Source organism: Hypomesus nipponensis, chromosome 10, assembly GCF_054491055.1.
Source record: "Hypomesus nipponensis isolate SF chromosome 10, ASM5449105v1, whole genome shotgun sequence".
NCBI classification, from domain to species: Eukaryota; Metazoa; Chordata; class Actinopteri; order Osmeriformes; family Osmeridae; genus Hypomesus; species Hypomesus nipponensis.
Genome location: NC_140370.1, coordinates 2,684,124 through 2,701,436, shown reverse-complemented (window position 1 = coordinate 2,701,436; position 17,313 = coordinate 2,684,124). Strand labels below are relative to the sequence as shown.

The 17,313-nt window shown below is 40.5% G+C and overlaps 2 protein-coding genes across 8 annotated transcripts in view; both read right to left on the bottom strand.

Annotated features, from left to right (window-relative positions):
- The window catches only part of arhgap21b (Rho GTPase activating protein 21b), a 38,365-nt gene extending 32,882 nt beyond the window's left edge, over positions 1–5,483 (bottom strand). For both annotated transcript variants that reach the window (XM_084707457.1, XM_084707458.1), the window contains exons 1-2: positions 5,188–5,483; positions 3,786–4,038 (exon numbers count right to left, since the gene is read on the bottom strand). In XM_084707457.1, coding sequence (XP_084563583.1) covers positions 3,786–3,860 — 75 coding nt within the window. In that variant the 5' untranslated portion in view covers positions 3,861–4,038; positions 5,188–5,483. The remainder of the gene's footprint in view (positions 1–3,785; positions 4,039–5,187) is intronic.
- Positions 5,484–7,031: 1,548 nt separating this feature from the next.
- prtfdc1b (phosphoribosyl transferase domain containing 1b) lies at positions 7,032–15,454 on the bottom strand. 6 transcript variants are annotated; one of them, XR_014767139.1, is made up of 10 exons: positions 14,066–14,248; positions 13,528–13,634; positions 13,211–13,394; positions 13,023–13,088; positions 9,607–9,624; positions 8,484–8,566; positions 8,240–8,286; positions 8,027–8,103; positions 7,680–7,809; positions 7,032–7,461 (listed from the first exon to the last, which is right to left on the bottom strand). XR_014767139.1 is itself a non-coding variant. In XM_084707256.1 (10 exons), exons 2-10 carry the CDS (start codon positions 14,114–14,116, stop codon positions 7,762–7,764), a joined length of 681 nt encoding a protein of 226 aa, XP_084563382.1. In that variant the 5' UTR covers positions 14,117–14,238; positions 14,954–15,454; the 3' UTR covers positions 7,032–7,761. The 6 variants fall into 6 exon arrangements, 4 of the variants coding, with proteins under 4 accessions (XP_084563382.1, XP_084563384.1, XP_084563385.1 ...); XR_014767140.1 differs by having other exon boundaries at positions 7,032–7,458; XM_084707256.1 differs by adding an exon at positions 14,954–15,454 and having other exon boundaries at positions 7,032–7,809; positions 14,066–14,238.
- Between the last annotated feature and the right edge of the window lie 1,859 nt (positions 15,455–17,313).

Genomic DNA, 17,313 nt, shown 5'->3' with positions numbered 1-17,313 from the left:
CCAGTCTAAACCAAACACTTATCTGTGAAAGGCCTAAGATAATGACCAAGACTAGGCCAGGGCCTCTATGGGGTGATTTTGTCTCGTAAATGGTCCAGGGGGGTGGTGGTAGGAGTGTCATTATGTTCTGTGAGTAGTACCATTTGCGCCCAGCCACCTATGCATTACGTGCCTCTGTTACTTTAAGTGTAAAAGACCTTTAATCTTAATGGTGATTTGTTTTGGTGAGGGTGAAAATATAATTTTTTTCTTGGCTGAGGAAACCTTGGAACAGGTCCCGTTTATGATGGAGGAATTAATGAAGAGGCCAAACCCTTTTCTTTATTTATCACAGAGAATCCACCCCTCACACAGACACAACCACAAGCCAACAGGAAGTCCGAGATGCCTTATATCAAATTGAAGATCCATTCTCCCTTCCGATATCCATCAGCCTGTATGATGCCTGTGCATAAGGTCCAGTAAATGGAGGCTAAATGAGTTATGTGCTGGGCCTGAATGATGGATCTGCCTGCCTGATGGGGGCTGGTTTACCATCCTACTGAAAGGACTGTCTATATGCCATTGGTTTGTGTTCCTACATGATGCCACACTAGGCTTTGCTCTGCTTGAAGTGTAGCTAAACCCTAATTGCAATTTCAAAAATGTTTTCTGGGGAAAGGTTTCTCTCATTAATTTATGGAGAAGATTATATGTTCTAAGTGACACTTTCACACATCCACATATGTTAATAATGCTAGCTAGTTGGTTCAAAATAGATCCAATGAGTTTTGTCAAATCCTATTACCACCTCTCTCCAGTTCCTAAAGCCTAAATGCGGGACTAGGTGCATGCACGTTTTGGCAGCAAAATCCACGTTAGCAATTTTCAAATCACGCTATGATACAAATAAGTGTTTTTTTATATTATAAAGTTAAAGTCTTGAAGTAGTCCCTCGATATGATAACCATCATTTTGGGGATCAGTGAACACCCATAATTTGTCAGCAAAGTAGGTATGTTAAGGCAAGTTTTCCAGTTGGATTTTAGGGGCACGATGGCGGTTGAGTTTGATTGGTTTTGTTGGCAACTGTCCGTATAAATATCCCATTTGAAGAGTAAGAAGGTAAACCTGCTAAAATGAGGCGATGCACCTTAGATTTGTCCCCATTCTAGGGCTGTCCCCGACTATGATTTTTTTTTGGTCGACCAAGACTACTAAAACGTACTAAAATGTACTACAAATTAAAAATATTGTTTGTTTAACATGCAAATCAGCGCGCTATTCCCTGCCTGAAAAAGTGCAGCATGCAAACTTACGTAGAAGCCGAGTGGGGAACGGTGCAACAGAGAAAGATTGTGTTGTCTTGGTCGGAGAAGTTAATGTCATTCGATTTGGATGTGATTCTTATAATAGGCATATTCATTTTTCAACCCAGTGCGTGTTAGCATGTTAGCACCATTCTGCAATGGTGACACAAGCGGGAATCTGATCTCACACTGCCATACGGCAGCTCAACTAAAAAATTCTTAGTCGACCAAGAGCATATCGACCAGATAATCGACTAGTCGATTGAGTGGGGACAGCCCTGCCCCATTCAAAACTTTGAACAACGGTTTCTCTGGTTCAGAACAGCCCACAAACTCAAGGCTGGAACGTGTTTGTATGGGACCCTTGATAAGCCCCATGGCCGTTTTTAAGAGCTCTGACAAATTATAATGCCAGTAAGGGGTGGAAACTAGGGTAGCTCTTTTTATTTATTTTTTAAAAAAAAGCAAATTGAATTATCGGTTATCTTATCTGTATCAGCCATGCAAAGCAGGTAATGATTGGTATCAGATGAAGAAAAAAAAAGCCATATTATGTCTTCCCCTCACTTCCCTTCTACATCTCCTGTATATGTCCTATATTTTTTAATGTAATTTTGGCCTTTGTCAGCTTTATAGTATAAAGCTGACAAAGGCCAAAATTACATTAAAAAATACAAACATGTTAACAGTTGTTCAAACAGTACATTTCTGTGTTTGTGTGCTAAACAATGGCTGACTGGATTATTGAATCCAGAGTTGGGGCTTGCTTGGTTAACCTCTGTTGGGCTGTTAAGTGACAGTGTGGCGTTAAATAAAAACGAGATGGAAGGAAGAATATCCGGACTGGTGGAATGCAACTGGCTTTGAGACCAGCTACTTCTTCTCATGTGTATCTAATCTAATCAATGGGATCCAGCCAGAGACTTTAGGCTTCAAGCTGACATAATGACTCCGCCATGAAACCCCTTTCACAACACTGGGTACACTGTCTGAATGGACCGTCTTCTCAGTTCCACTCAGCTGTTGAGAAGACCATGGTGCCAATGCTCTCCCCTCAAAAAAGACCTGGCTCCATAACATAACCAGGTCAGATGGTGTCAGACAATGTCATCATTTGTCAACTTTCTCTATAAATCAAAAAGATTGAAACTAAGTTTCCAGAAAATCTGTTGACAGATTAGAGTGTTTCTTTTTATTCACACTACATATCAAAATAATATATGTGGGTATCCTAGCTTGATTAAAAGAAGCCCAAAGAGTAGGCTACTGTTTATTGTACACTGAGTTGGGCTATATCTAAACTCACAACAATGAGCTCTCTGGTAATGACAAACTGACACAGACAAAGCCCTCCTCTGTGTCTCTTCCACAGAAATAGGAACACAGAAATTAGGAGCCCCATCTAATATGCATGAGTAATATTCACAGTAATGATCAGGTCTTAAATAGGTGCCCTTACAATCTACGGGAAGATCTTTATTCAGGTGACGGAAAAAAGGCAAAAAGAGGTCTTTGACTGAAGATGCAACTTACTGATATCTCAAGTCGTGGTACACACTAAAACATCAACAACATTTTTTTCAATGTTGCCATTATGGACAGGTCTCTCTGACTCACTTTCTTTGTTTTCCTACCCCAGTTATGACTAACCTGGTCTAATTATATTTCTGCTACTTTCAATTATATTAGCCACACATTGAGAGTTTGCTCATCTACGTTAAAAGCTTAACTACAATAGCTTTTCCTTTTAATTTTACACATTATATCCTCAAATTTTTTAACAGCAATGTGTAGGCTGTCTAACAACTAACACTGCTGCTTGGTCTATAGTAGCCACTTCTGACACCACATGTCTCCACGCAATATGAGTATAACTGTCAAGCATTTGAGGGTTGTCAGAGTAAAGCAGCACCAAGGGGATGTCAGAACGCCCAAATACTTGCAGCTAGTCTTAAGTGTCAGACCATCAGGAGAGGCGCTCTCAAAAAACAAACAGAATAAGAAAAAAAACCAAAACTGTAGCCTAGATCCCTCAAATGGTATGTCATGTTCACTGATATTTCTTCATTTCTGACAATCCCCCAAAACACCTACACTTTACAAGGATGGTTGGTCACTGAGTTAATCTCAAGACTATGATAATCAGAACAGAACAGAGATTGGTAACTGGAGAAAAGGTGACAGAAGTGACTAGTGAGAGGTGAACTGGAAATGGGAGCCAGGCTACTCCTGGGTAAAGTGGAAACAGGCAGTGACAGGAATTGAGGAGCGGAAAAGGTTGACTTTTGACTACAGAGGCAGAGAGATACAGCCTAAATAAGATGAAAAACAAAGAAATGTAAAGCAAGCAACCAATGTTTACATTACTTACATTTTTATTACAAAATAGTATCTTGCTCAGAACGCCCTTTCCATTTCAAAATATCAACATGAATTTAAAAACAACCCGGAGAATAAGTTTGCCATTTCATGAACGTGAGGGGTGTGTAGACTTACCTCGCATAAAGGAGGTCCTGGCAATGGTTCCTCTTCATCTTCATCACAGGGACCTTTCCAACGCGATGCCATCATTTAATTTCACATAAAGACGAACAATCCTTCCAAGCCCACATTGAACTGAGCAGTCCAACGGTAAATGTAAGTCCACGGGTTTGAGTTTGCCTTAACTTAATTCACAAAGCCATACTTGTTCTTGTCCTAAATCCACTTGTTTAGCTGGGTACGGACAGACAGGTCGTCCGGTATTCGGCTAATGTATCATGAAAACAAGAGGGAAAATTCAATTAGAAAAAGATGATATGTTTCCCTACCAAGGAAAATTTTCAGATTTATGTCACAATGCAGTATGTAGCTAACTTCATATGCGTCAAAAGATCTAAACACTTGTTTTAAAAAGTGTTTAATTGCGTATGTTTCTTGACATAATTCCGTGGGAAGATCTGAACCAATATTTAATTTTAGAAAGGAAGTCTAGTTTTAAAAAGTTTGCTTAAACTATAACAATGAGCTGGTTTATCTGATCGTTGATATGGCATCATTGTGGCAGCTATGTTTTTGTAATCGTTTGTCATCAACTTTCGTGCGGCCAATCGACAAGCAACTGCGCTGCAACAAGTGGCTATTTACTGTAGATGAAGTAAAGACGAACGTTTAAAATTAAAAGAAAGACGCTCTCCCTCCCCTCTCAATTAGTTAGACATCATTGTTAATAAGTAGTTTTTCAAAACAAAACTAAAAAGTTATTACATTTTCATAAGCAAAAGGGTACTTTAGTATTCGAAGGCAACGACTCGATTGCTTATCGTTTTGAAGAAAATGAAAGACATTCACATCATGTGGCCGGGACAAGGCAAAGGCGGGGTTTCTCTTCCTAATCAACTCAGCGTTATTTAGAAGTTACATTAGGTACAAAACCCATTAAGCGTCAATGTGTGCATAACTTAAACAACGACGCATGCATTACTATGCATTGATATTTGGACAGCGAATTATTTATCTGCCTGTTAGTCTTCCAAAACTACTCAAATTCGCTGCAACCTTCCACACCGCGGGGCAGCGCAGGTAGTCCTAACTGCTGCACATAATGGAACAACGTGCCACCCCTGTTGTTCTCATGCTTAACAATGATTACAAAAAAGCCAATTCGAAGTTAACTATAATTGTGTTCAATGTACAAAACATACAACTACCTAAATAAAACTGTTCAGGCAGATCGCAAGTTCTTTGGCGAAACACAAAAGTTCCAAAGGCTACCAGATGGTTTTACAACACACTAGTTATGCGTTGTTTAGATGAAGTGGTCACCTCGGGGAAAAAAGAAACCAGCTAACGTTAGCTAGCCACTTAGCTTGTCGTGCGGTGCAGTAAAGCTAGCCTGCTAGCTTGCTCCGAAACATACCTTTTCTCTTTTATTTGGGGTTCCAGTAAAGTAATTAACTGTCCATAAAAGTTTGTAAAAGTCGGTCTCTATCGCGGAAGTTCTGTGTCCTCGGATACACTACTGGCATACTTCTATGTCAGTTGTTCGTAAAGCATCCCAACCCAAATAAAGGGAGACGCACGCCTGTTGAAGGTAGCTAGTTGGAATTGGCTTCCAGCCTTCCCAAGTCTCAAAGACCACACTGTTTGCCAGGAAGCGCGGAGATAAGCCAATCACAACCTGAGTTGCGTTTGCTGTTTGGGAATCGGACCAACCGAATTGGTTTTTACAAACTTGGAAAAGACCGTTCCGCACAAGGGTGTTGGTGTTCCAAGGGATTTTAAATAAATAATGGCACTCAAACCACTAATTTATTCTTTTACGCTTCCTGCAAATTACTAACAGCCCAACGCTTGTTACTGAAGAACATGTGTATTGGCATTATTTCTAAGAAGCCACATTTTTTTAACGTTTTTTTTTGTTGACAATCCGACACATACTTGACACACATTCCGTCTCTCTTACACACAACAGCCACTGCTAGTGTAGATTACAGAAGTCACATGGTGTCCAGGTTCAGAGTTGGGTCGAAGTGTTTGTCGTGTGGAATGGGGGGATTCACTGCATTTCAAAGAAAGAAAGAAGCACTTAAACTCACGATTTTCTTTCTCCTGGGTCTCTGGCATACAACTTGAGAATGATTTATCCCAATAGAGACGCCATTTCATAACGTAACATTTATTGTCAGGATAACATATTCTGGGTTTTTCTTTCTTCTCTTACATAAACACACACAACCTCAGAAGGGAATCTAAAGTGTTCTGATTCTCAGGGCCTTGACAAATGTCTCTTTCATTCCCTTCCGACAGAAGGGGCCACCTGTTCTGAGGATTGGTGGCCTTTGTTGTGGAGGTCATCTTTAGTAAAGGGCCTTTCGCAAAGCTGTCCTGCCAGGCCAGTTCTACATCAAACCATTCAAAGGGTAACCATATACCATTCTTAAAATGGAGGTAAGTGTATATCAACATTTTAAGGGCAATGCAGTCATAGTAGTAGTCCAGTGCATGATGATCCAGAATAGATTGTGGCCCGGTGTTTGTAACCGGAATCAAGGGGGCTGTAACACATTCATCTATGTTTGTAACGATGCAATAAGATGTGAATATAAAGTTGCTATTGAACAACTTTAATAGTTCAGTTTATGGGGATTTCTAATTCTGAACTAATTCTTACAGACCACTGTTTCACTGTGGTCCTAGCTTAGATTACAACAGGATAAGGACTTAACAGATATATTTTTTTAAATGTTGATCTGAAGCTGGTCCTTTGCTCAAACACTGGAGTCATATGTCAGGTGGACACAAAGTGCACAACAGTTCACACGAGACCTCTTTTGTTCCATTGAATATCTTTAGCCTTTTAACCTAGTGTTTACCAGCTCAAAATCTATCTATACTAAAATAGTTCAACTATTTACAGGTTGTTGCTTTGACCATATGAATGTCCATGGATAAAGTAATGAGTGCAGTATAACAGCACATAATAGACCAAACAATTAAACAAGTTATGATCATATGCATGAATTGTACATTAGATTATTTCTTAAAGGAAAATATCACTTTCAGAACATCTATTGGATTGACTCATCATTTGCAACTATTGTGCAAATACATCTAAGAGTGCAGAGTAACACATGATATACAGATGGTTTCAGTCTTGTGAGCTGCACCACAGCAACCAGTTAAGCAATCCATTTATACAAAAGTACTTTATTTTCTATTAAGGAGGAAAACATTAAGTGTAGGCAATCAGAACTAATACGATTTTATTACATCACCGTTATTTATTTCAAACATACACCCAAAAATGATGGACATTAGTTTAGTGTGTCTTTCAGGCACCAAAACATATACTGTAAATTTTAAGTCATTTTCACACTACATATACTCTGACCTTAAACTTCAAATCCCTTTTCCTTGGCCCTGATCCAAGTAGAATAGTAAAGATGACAGGAATACACATGGACAACAAAAATGGAAAGGGCCTTTTCAATCAGAACCTCCAAATACCACAACAGTGCAATCCCTTTCATCCAAAGCTGCATGTTTCAGGCTGTTTCACACAAAGCATGGAGTCAAACTCTGTAGTTAAAGCAAATGCCCTTCACTCATTACTCCAATTAAGCCAATGTATGTCAATCAACCTTTTTCTCAAAATATTTCAAGAAGTGAATATTGTCGCCCCATGGATCTGCTGTCAGAATAAGAACACAGTTAGTTAAAATATGCACAAGAATATAAATAGAGGGCAATGAAAAGGCAGTTTAAATGGTTATTTTCTTTAACAAAAAACATGCAAAGTCAACATTTAGAAATTATGAACAGGTAAGAATATGGAACTAACATTTCACAGTTCTATAAACAAATCTATGTACTTGGGTCCTTATTTAATATATCATTTGTGTCACTGACCACTCATGGGAAGCCTGCCCAAGGTTTTTGTGGCACAACATTTCCTGTTCCTCAACAGTTTGCCTACACAGCAGCTCCCCTTTTAAACTTTGTACTTCAGTTTTCCACTTTCACTCAGTACACATATATGCTGTGGAGAAGAGAAAAAAAAAGGAAAGAAAGTAAAACCAATCAGATTAAATGCAATATAAATGTTGCCAATTGTATTTTTTCCCTTCTGATTTGATGTCATAACAGTGCTCATTAGATATATGATTGGAGACTGTTCTTCAACTGCCTAATTAGAGAGGGCCAAGCGAAGTGCATTGTTAAAATAATAAAGAGGTTAGGGTTGGACAACAACTTACATTGAGGTCTCTGAAATACTCATTGTAGTCTAGGGCATAGCCAACTACAAAGCGACTGGGTATCTCAAAACCAACATCTAAGAAGGCAGACAACAGGAAAAGAGAGAAGGGCCCTTGTGAACAAAATACAATTTACATTGTGAAAATGTGAAACTGACGTTTACTATGCTCCATGAGCACAATCAAACAATATAAAATAAAACATATACACACAGTCAGGGACACATCCTGCTCCATTTAGAACTCTCTTCACCAGCAGTCTGAAATTAATCAAAACACAAATTTTAGATCCCCCAATATCTCCCACCTGTAATACAGAGAAACCTGAGACTCAAATGAAACACAGGCCCTTCATTATCTGTCCCTGTCTAGACTGGAAATAGGAAATTGAGTGATTAAGAAAGGCAGGTCCCTTGGGCTCTGTGCAGCTCAATGTCCCAGGTATATGCTCACTCACCCTGCTACTTTGATCATCATAGGCCTGAAGGCCTCCACATGTTTAAGGAGAGTTTTCATTGTCTTCCCTGTTCCTACAATGGCCTGCAGTGGAAACATAAAAGCAAGGGTTTTCGAGATGTCTATCAACACAAATATTGACCAAGCAGTGAGGGATGCATGTTATAGAAGAGAGCAAGACAAGGATAAAGAGTTAGAGTGAGGGAGTAAGGACAAACGATAGATAAGCATTCTGTATTAACCACAACAAACAAACAAAAGGGGAACAGAGTGATACTGAAACCTATCTCACCACAAACATATAGCCGTGTGGCTTTACAGCGAAAGGGAGGAAGTGGTTGTGTTTCCAAGACCAGGGGGACATCACCACACTTGTCACTTGTTGTCAATGCTTCTTTTTATGAGATCATCACAGGACTAATTATGTGTACTAGGTTATTTTGGTGACACAGCAGCCATCAATGTTGTTTCAACATGTGTGAATGAAAGTCTCCACTTATAATTTTCTGCTCAAGCAAGCATAGAGAATTTCACAATACCAGAACTGCTATGCTATTCTGGTGAGTTGCATTTACCGTAACAAGTAAATGAACATTGGTGTCTGTTGGGCCAAGTTTTGTGATGTGAGAATAAGAATATAAGAAGGAACTGAAACAAAAAAGTCTTCAAGTTAAATGTGATGAGGTCTTGTTATGAAAGACTGCACAGACAAAGTCCAATTTGGTTTTCATCTGATGTCCAAAAAATGAACAATTTAAAGTATTTTAAAATTCATGTTTCTGTATAGAATAATGATGCACCATGTTTATGATCTCTGAGATACATGGGCAACAAATTGTTGACAAGACAAGAGATGATTTAATCTGTCTTGATGACACTACCTTAACAATTCTCATTATGGACCCTCTGCTGAGAAATAAACTTTTTTTTTTCCAATCCCAAAATTCCAACATTAGGTCTGGTCTGACTCATTCCAGCAGAAAAAAGGTTCAATTATTGCTTTGACCTTCTGAAACATGATGTTCAGTAGTTGGCTAATATATATAATATATATATATAAATATAATATATCATATATCTGAAAGCAATGCAAAAATAAATAATTAATAAGAAGGTTGACTTACCTCCACTATCAATACGTTCTTTTAGGAGCATGTTAGAATGAAAGAAGGAGAAAAGCAAACAGTCATGCATGGTTCAACAAAACACTCATGCATAACGACTTATCTGGAATCCACCAAATGCATTACCAAGACCACATTAGTAAAGCAACTCGGTTGAGGATTCACAGGGATTCACAGGGATTCTTTATCAACAACAGCCACTGCCATAAACAAACATTGTTTATATTTTTCTTCTAATAATGGGAAAAACTATTGTGTAACCATAGTGAATTATACCTTAGTTGAATGGAAGTAGAAGATTTTTTTGTTCTGGGAAAATATTCTGCATGCAGACAAAGCTCTGTCACATCCGTCTTTGTCTGGATTACATCTCAGCAGGGCTATTAGACAAACCATAGACCTATTATTAAGTAGACCAAGCATCAAAGCTGTTCAAAGATGGCATCCCATTTCCCATTTATATGGAAAGTGTTCAGTGGCGCATTGAAGCTTGAAAAACCGAGATACAGTCCACACCACGTTGAACTTAGGGTATGTCCGGTCTTGCGCAGAAGAATGGCTTGTCATGCTCCGGGTTTCGTAATAGGTCTATGCCGTCTTTGACCATTGATCATTAAAAAAATTGGGGTGCTAGTTTCCCAATTTCAAACTCAGCAAAACCTCTACTGAGGGGGGATCGGATGGCTGAGCAGTTAGGCAGTTGGGCTATTAATCAGAAGGTTGTTGGCTCGATTCCCGGCCGTGCCAAATTACTGTGTCCTTGGGAAGGCACCTCACCCTACTTGCCTCAGGGAGAATGTCCCTGTACTTGTACTGTAAGTCGCACCGGATAAGAGCGTCAGCTAAATGACTATATGTAAATGTACTGAAAAAGCTAGTATTTTGAGCCAAGTTCGAGAAAATATTTTTTGGGAGGAAGATAGTTTGATATTTTGACTTAAGTTAATTGAATAAATCACTAGAACAAGCTGGGTGCCAAAATGGAAATGCAATACCATCAAGATGCATTGGTGCCTTTGGTTCAAACTGAGGAGCGAGGGGTGGGGTCTTGAAAGCAGCCTTTGAGTTTAGATGAAAAAAGAGAGCTGGCAGATTAAGGGGAAGGGTGCCATCTTGTGGTCATTCAACTTCTTTGATAAATCCCACCTCAAGTCTGCTTGTCAAACTACTGAAAATAGAAATCGCAATAATTCTGAAGCTCCTTATTGAAGCCTTTGGAGGTCATTTACAATATATATCCATACATTTGGAAACCAACTATACCTTGTCTGCAACAGGAGCTTCTCTACACCTGATCTTACAGTAACTTCCCTCCATGTGTCAGACCACTTTGTTTAATTCTCTCTCCCCCTCCCTTAATGACTCCAAGGATATCCCACTATTACCTACAGGCATAAATTGTGCCCACACTCCCACTGTTCCTCCTCTATTCTCCTGCAAAGACAATTATTATTCTTCTCTGTATCCAACAAACACACAAAAAATTAACAGGCCGTCTCCCCTCAAACTTCAAGATGGCTCATGTCACCCAACTGCTAATATAAATAAAGCAAAACATTCAGGATCATTGTTATTTTCAATCAAACTCCCTTCTTAACCGGGAAGAACTGCTGGATCCTAACAAATCTCTATTCAAAGCCGAACATTCGATGGAGATGGCTCTGCTGGAAGTGATGGAGACTCAACAACTACAGTATCCAACCTTTCCTCCAACCAGACTCTCTTAGATCTGTCTGCAGCCTTAAGGCCGATTTATACTATTCTGTTTTCACGGACACGGACACAGGGAACGGCCTCTCCAATGTGGAACGCCCTCTCCGAGCCCTCTCTGAGCCCCTTGGAGAGCTGTACGTGCACCTCCGGATTTTCCTGACTATCCGTCCGCTAGTCCGTCATTTTACGGATACCCCTTGGCTGTGATTGGTCTGCAATTGGTTCCACACACAAAGACGTCATGTGGCAGGCTTCAAAAACGTTGCTCCACCTATTTTTCTGGCGGTAAATTGTTTTCAGCACCCACAGCCTTCGGTGTACTATAAATCCAATGAATCCGTCCAACTCCGTCCATCGGTCTTTCCGTAACGGAGTCGGAGTAGTATAATTTGGCCTTTTGACACTGTCAACCTCCAACTTCTTATCTCCACGGTGGCTAAAATGGGTCATGCTGGAATTGATGGTGCAGGTTCTACCTGGCTGGTAGGTCCTTCTAGGTCCACTTAAGAAGGTACGTCTAACACCCCGCCCCATAACTTGGTTTTCCCACAAGGCTCTGTGTTTCTCCTACCACCGCTACACTGATGATACTCAACCGTTTCTCTCAATCCCACCCTCTGAAAGAATCTTAATATGTCAGACATCTCATGTTTGTCATCCCACCACTTGACTGAAACTGAATCCCAACAAGATGGAGCTATTCTCTGCCAAATCCTCCCCGGTGCAAAAGCTCTCCATCACCATCGATGCCACCATGGTGACAGATTTCTGCTCTGCGAGAAACTAACTAATCATCTTTGCTGAAAATCTGAATATCAAGAATGCAACAGACTTCTCCATCCAGCTGTTAGTCCAGGCCACAGTAGTGTTTCATTTAGATTATTGTAACTAACTTGTCACAGGGCTACCAGCATACACCCTCTGCAGATCATCTAGAATGCAGCCATCTACCTAATTGCCCCATTTACTCACATACCACTCCTGTGAGGTCGCTCCACAACCTGCCTGTCACTGCGATCTGGCACAAAACTCTGACCCTTGAAGAAGCTTTTGTTTTACCCTACTTCACCTTTAACTACGTTGCAGCCCCTCAGACCTCTGGGACATCATTCAGCCAGTTTGCACTGTGACATTGGGTCACCTAGTGACCCCTACGCAGTGGGAGAAGGGCTCTCTCGCACACCTACTGTGCAGTATTCCTCCTTCTGAGCTCCACAGTGGTGGGCTACTACATACATCTCCGTAAATAACTTTTATCTAACAAAAGTGGATAGTCAACAGTCAACATCTTCCTCATGGCCATTTCCAATCCTGGATATCAGACCAAGGATCTTTCAAAGAATAGAATAAGAAAAGTACAATGTATATTTTGAGAATTAAAGTGGAACTACACCACCGGTGAAAATGTGTACTATTTAGTAACCTGAAATGGTAATAAAAAGGAAAAGTGTAGGTTATCAAAAAGTGTAAAAGGCCTTTAAATGCCTTAAAGAAGCTTGTTTCCTACACCATCAAAAGGCACTTGGAAACTGGAGGAAACTGACAGGAAAAAGTCTGGCAGACCCAGTCAGAATCAGAAGACATATCTGAGAGTCAACCTCTTCTGTGATATGCAGCTCACAGGACAATAGCTTCAAGCACAGCTTAATACTGGTTCAAGTAAGAAGGAAAGAAAACTTTAGACCTGTAGTGTATGTATTCACCTTTCCACTGAGGAACGACAGGTCTTCCACCCCCACGATGTGGAGATCCTCTGTTGACTGGTCATTCTAGAAAATAAATATACATCATATACATTTTCTACAGCTAGGACAGATTATCTTATATGCAGTTGGCTATTGTTATCAAGCCAGGAGGAATCAAGGAAGGAGTACACTGCTTGGACCCTCACCAGATAGCTCTTGAGGCGGATGAAGTTGACCCTCATGGGGAGGGTGTGGTCAGAGTTGCGGCTCAAGGCTTTGATCTTCTCTACCAAATCAGCACAGAATTGGTAGCCTCCCTTCAGCACACATAACACCACAATAGCATGACCCCCCAGGTCCTCCATTATGTTCCTGGCAAGGCGCTCTGTCCTACAAGGTACATCAAACAGGGTGTGAATGTCCATTAACTCAATTAGTTAAGGATGAGGGAAAACTATCCCACACCTGTGTGTAGAATAATGTAACAACTTGATGGGACAGTGGATGGATGTACTTCAGTTACCTGTCCATAATCACACCGTGTGGAATGTAGACACATTCCAAATCCATAGAATAGTGCTCAGGATAACTGAACAAATCTAAGTTGTATCCTGGCCAGTCATCCTTGATCTAGGAGTAAAAGAAATTATATGATATTTGCTAGCCTACAATGTACAATGTATTTGATTTTAACGATCTACAATATGTCAAGTCGTGGGAGTTTTATTTATAGAGCACATTTAAAAACGGCCAATGCCGACCAAAGTGCTTTGCAAAATCATCATATATAATATGTTACCATAATGTCAGGTAACTTTGTCAAAGTGATTTAATATTGTTTATATTGTATGCGTGTCATTACTACGAAAGTTACTGGAATCACAGTCGTCGACAAAATGACCAAATGAGTTACACATTATTTGCTGGGAGAAGTTAACCACCCAACCAGAAACTTTGAGGCTTCAGTAGACTTGCATCCATCCGTTGCCGGTGTTTGCATTTGTGATTCAAGTACTCGTACATTTCCCATATATTTTGATCCAGTTGTATGTTATATTTACCACAATTCCCCTGTCTCTTCCTCCAGATTGGGCCACTAAATTGTCTGCCATGTTGTTTTCAAACCGAGGACAATACTCCTCTTTATAAACCGCGATGTCGTGTTCAGAGAAAAGTGGCAGAGATCGTGGGGAATGCGAGGGAGGAGGGGAATCCAACTCAGAAAACCTAATGCCTGAAGGAAAATTGATGAGCATTGTACGGTGGCCCTGAAGTGCAAATCACACTAATATGAGTACATCCCCGAAATGAAAACACTCCCCCCAAATAGGATGACTTGCTCACCTCCCCCCAATACAAAGATACGCTCCCCCAAACGACATTACATTGACTCAAAAACCCATTACATTAACTCAAAACGGAAAGGGTTGGTACTACACTTTGTCGCTGAATGGATGCAGTAACAAAGTACAAAATGCAATATAGCCTGACAGAGTTACGTGCACCAGGACATTTGTTTGGCTATCGAAGCATGTAGGCTACTTATGCAAAAGTAGGCTATAAATTGCGTGTTAAAAGTAAAAAAATCGATAGCCAAACAAATCCTGGCCACGCAACTTACTCTGTCATTGTGGCATTTCGTTCTTCTGTCGTGGACTATTGTTTTTTTCTTCTGAAAAGTCCTGCTTCCTTCAACTGCGTTTTTAGCGTGCGCATAGGCTAGGCCTACTTATTTTTATGTTGTGAAACGTTAGCAGCATGTCTAAGATTTAGGGTGACCAGACGTCCTCTTTTACCCGGACATGTGCTCTTTTGGAGATCTAAAAAAATGCGTCCGGCAGGGATTCCAAAATAGTCCGGGATTTTGCCTCGACGGATATTTGTGTTTCTCTGGGTCTTTCACAAACTATTACGCAATCACAAGTTTTAGAAAAGGTAAAGAAACTTACATAAGTATAAACTAGGCTTAACTCCCACGGTGCGTTCACACTGCGGCGACGCGACTAGCTTCCCATCGCTAGCCTTCCCACAGTTCACGCTTGGGGCAGTTTCAAACAGATAAATGCAGACTGTAGTTCTCTAAACAAAGTCACTGTGTAAACTAGTTGTCATTAGCCTGACCTTGTCATACTCATAATTCTAGTCTGCGACCTAAATATAAATTGGGCTTCAGGCTGCTGCATATATACTTTGGGAAACAGTCGCCTGTGCTCAAGGTTTGCGTGACGTAAACGGAATCATTTTACTGTTATATTCGTAGCTATGGTTAGGCTCAACGACGCGTGCCGTCTATCTAGCCAATCACACTTGCGCGACACTATGTGACGACATCAGCGCCAGTAGAAATTTCTCCTGGTAGGCGACACTTTCAAGCGACGGTTAAAAGTGTCGACCGTGACGCCATTTCTGTCGGCGACCTTTTCAAAAGTGTCTGCGACCTAAGTATAAATTGGGCTTAAGGGTTGAAGCTAAACGAATCCATTGTCCCTTTAGCCCGTTAACATTAGCGAGCTAACTGAGAACCGCAAATATCGGTTCGTCGACGGCTGATCCGCATCCAAATCATGTGGTTAATTTCAATCAGGCTAAATTTATCAGGGCAAGTGCACGAGCACGTCCTACTTCAAAAGGCAGGAAAGGTCGATCACCAAAACCGTGATTTTCTAACGGTATGATGGCGGAAAAGACGAAAGAGAGAGCGGTGATATTCTCGCCATCTGAGCAAACTATTATAATGAGTCTCTACGAAGACAATAAGCATATTATCATGGCTAAGTCAAACACCACCACCGCTGCCAGAGCAAGACAGGCATCTTGGCAAAAAAATTGCCGATAAACCAAATGCGTATTTTGGTAAAATGGCTCATCTTTAGTGCCTTATTACCCCGATCAATCAGATCACATTTCTTTAAATGTGCCAGCTGGCAGTAGGCTTAATGGAAATTAATCATCGAATGAGATCTTACTAGCGAAAATTATGATATCAACTTTTTCAGAATAAGTATAAAAACAAGGCCAAAGAGTATAATTGATACGAATTCATAGACACTTTAGAGGATATATGTAGGCCTAAGCGCATGTGCTAGGGTGATATCAGGTAAAATGGGCCACTTTTTGGTAAATCGTTTGGGACAATAATACAATACCATATATGCCTTTTGCATGTGTTTTTATGATTACTAATTACTGTTTTTGATCATTTTTGTTGAAATGATGTAACAAAATATAATTATTTAGGCCATACAGTTCTTGAAACATCAGCTGTGCCAACTTTTTTGGCACAAGCAGTTTCAGGTCAAATGGACCAGCTGTTCAGGTAAAATGGGCCAGTGAAACTGCATAGGGAAATAGTAATTTATCATCAATTTTAATTTTAAAACACAGTTGCTTATACAGCCACAAAACATTTAAACTGTTTGTTTAAACTGCATTAAACAAACATATTCACATGTGCCATAATTTTAAAAAATGATCCTGAAGCCCAGACTCGTCACTGTTCCATATATATGTGACGGTGTGCCCTCAATACCCAGCTTGACCAAAAGGCTCTCATACTGGTTAAACCACTGGCTAACCACCTCTTTGTTGAGTCCAGCAGCCCGTGCTGCAGACAGGACCTCTGGCTTGCATATCCCAAGCTCTGGGTTGTGCTTTAGAAAGTTCTTAAACCAGTAATATCCGGCCCTCCCTGCTGTCTTGGAGAAACCAGATATGTTGTTCTTGGCTGCAAAATCAAAAGCCACTTGCCGGACATCACGTTTTGTGAAGGGAAACCCCCTCTGCGCCAATGTGTTGAGGGTGGCAGCAAGCTCCCTTTCTGTCTCCTGTGGAAGGTAGGGCTTCTGCCCTGACACATGTTCACTGCCATTCACCTTTCCACTGATGCGTCTTTGCAGTGTTGATTGCGGCACACCCCATGTTCTTGATAAGAGGTGCACATTCACTGTAATTCTTCTCTCCCTCCATGTATTCATCTAAGGCCCCCTTCATCCTCTCCTCTTTCCACAGATTGTAATTGTTTGGCCTTCCTTTCCATCCCTGTTTTATCTTTGTATCCTTTCCTCTCTGGTCCTTGCTCCTACTCTCTTTTCTCTCTCTTTCCTTCCTTCTCCCTTTCTCCTCTCCTCTCGCTTCCTTCTCCTTCGCCATACTCATGTACATAAAATATCTACTACCATTATTACTGTTGGGGGGGTCATGGTGTGACACACACACACACACCCTCACACACACACACACTCCAACACATGTGTATGTGTGTTTGTGAGTGACACACATGATTTTTATCTGAATTTTATTCATTTTATCT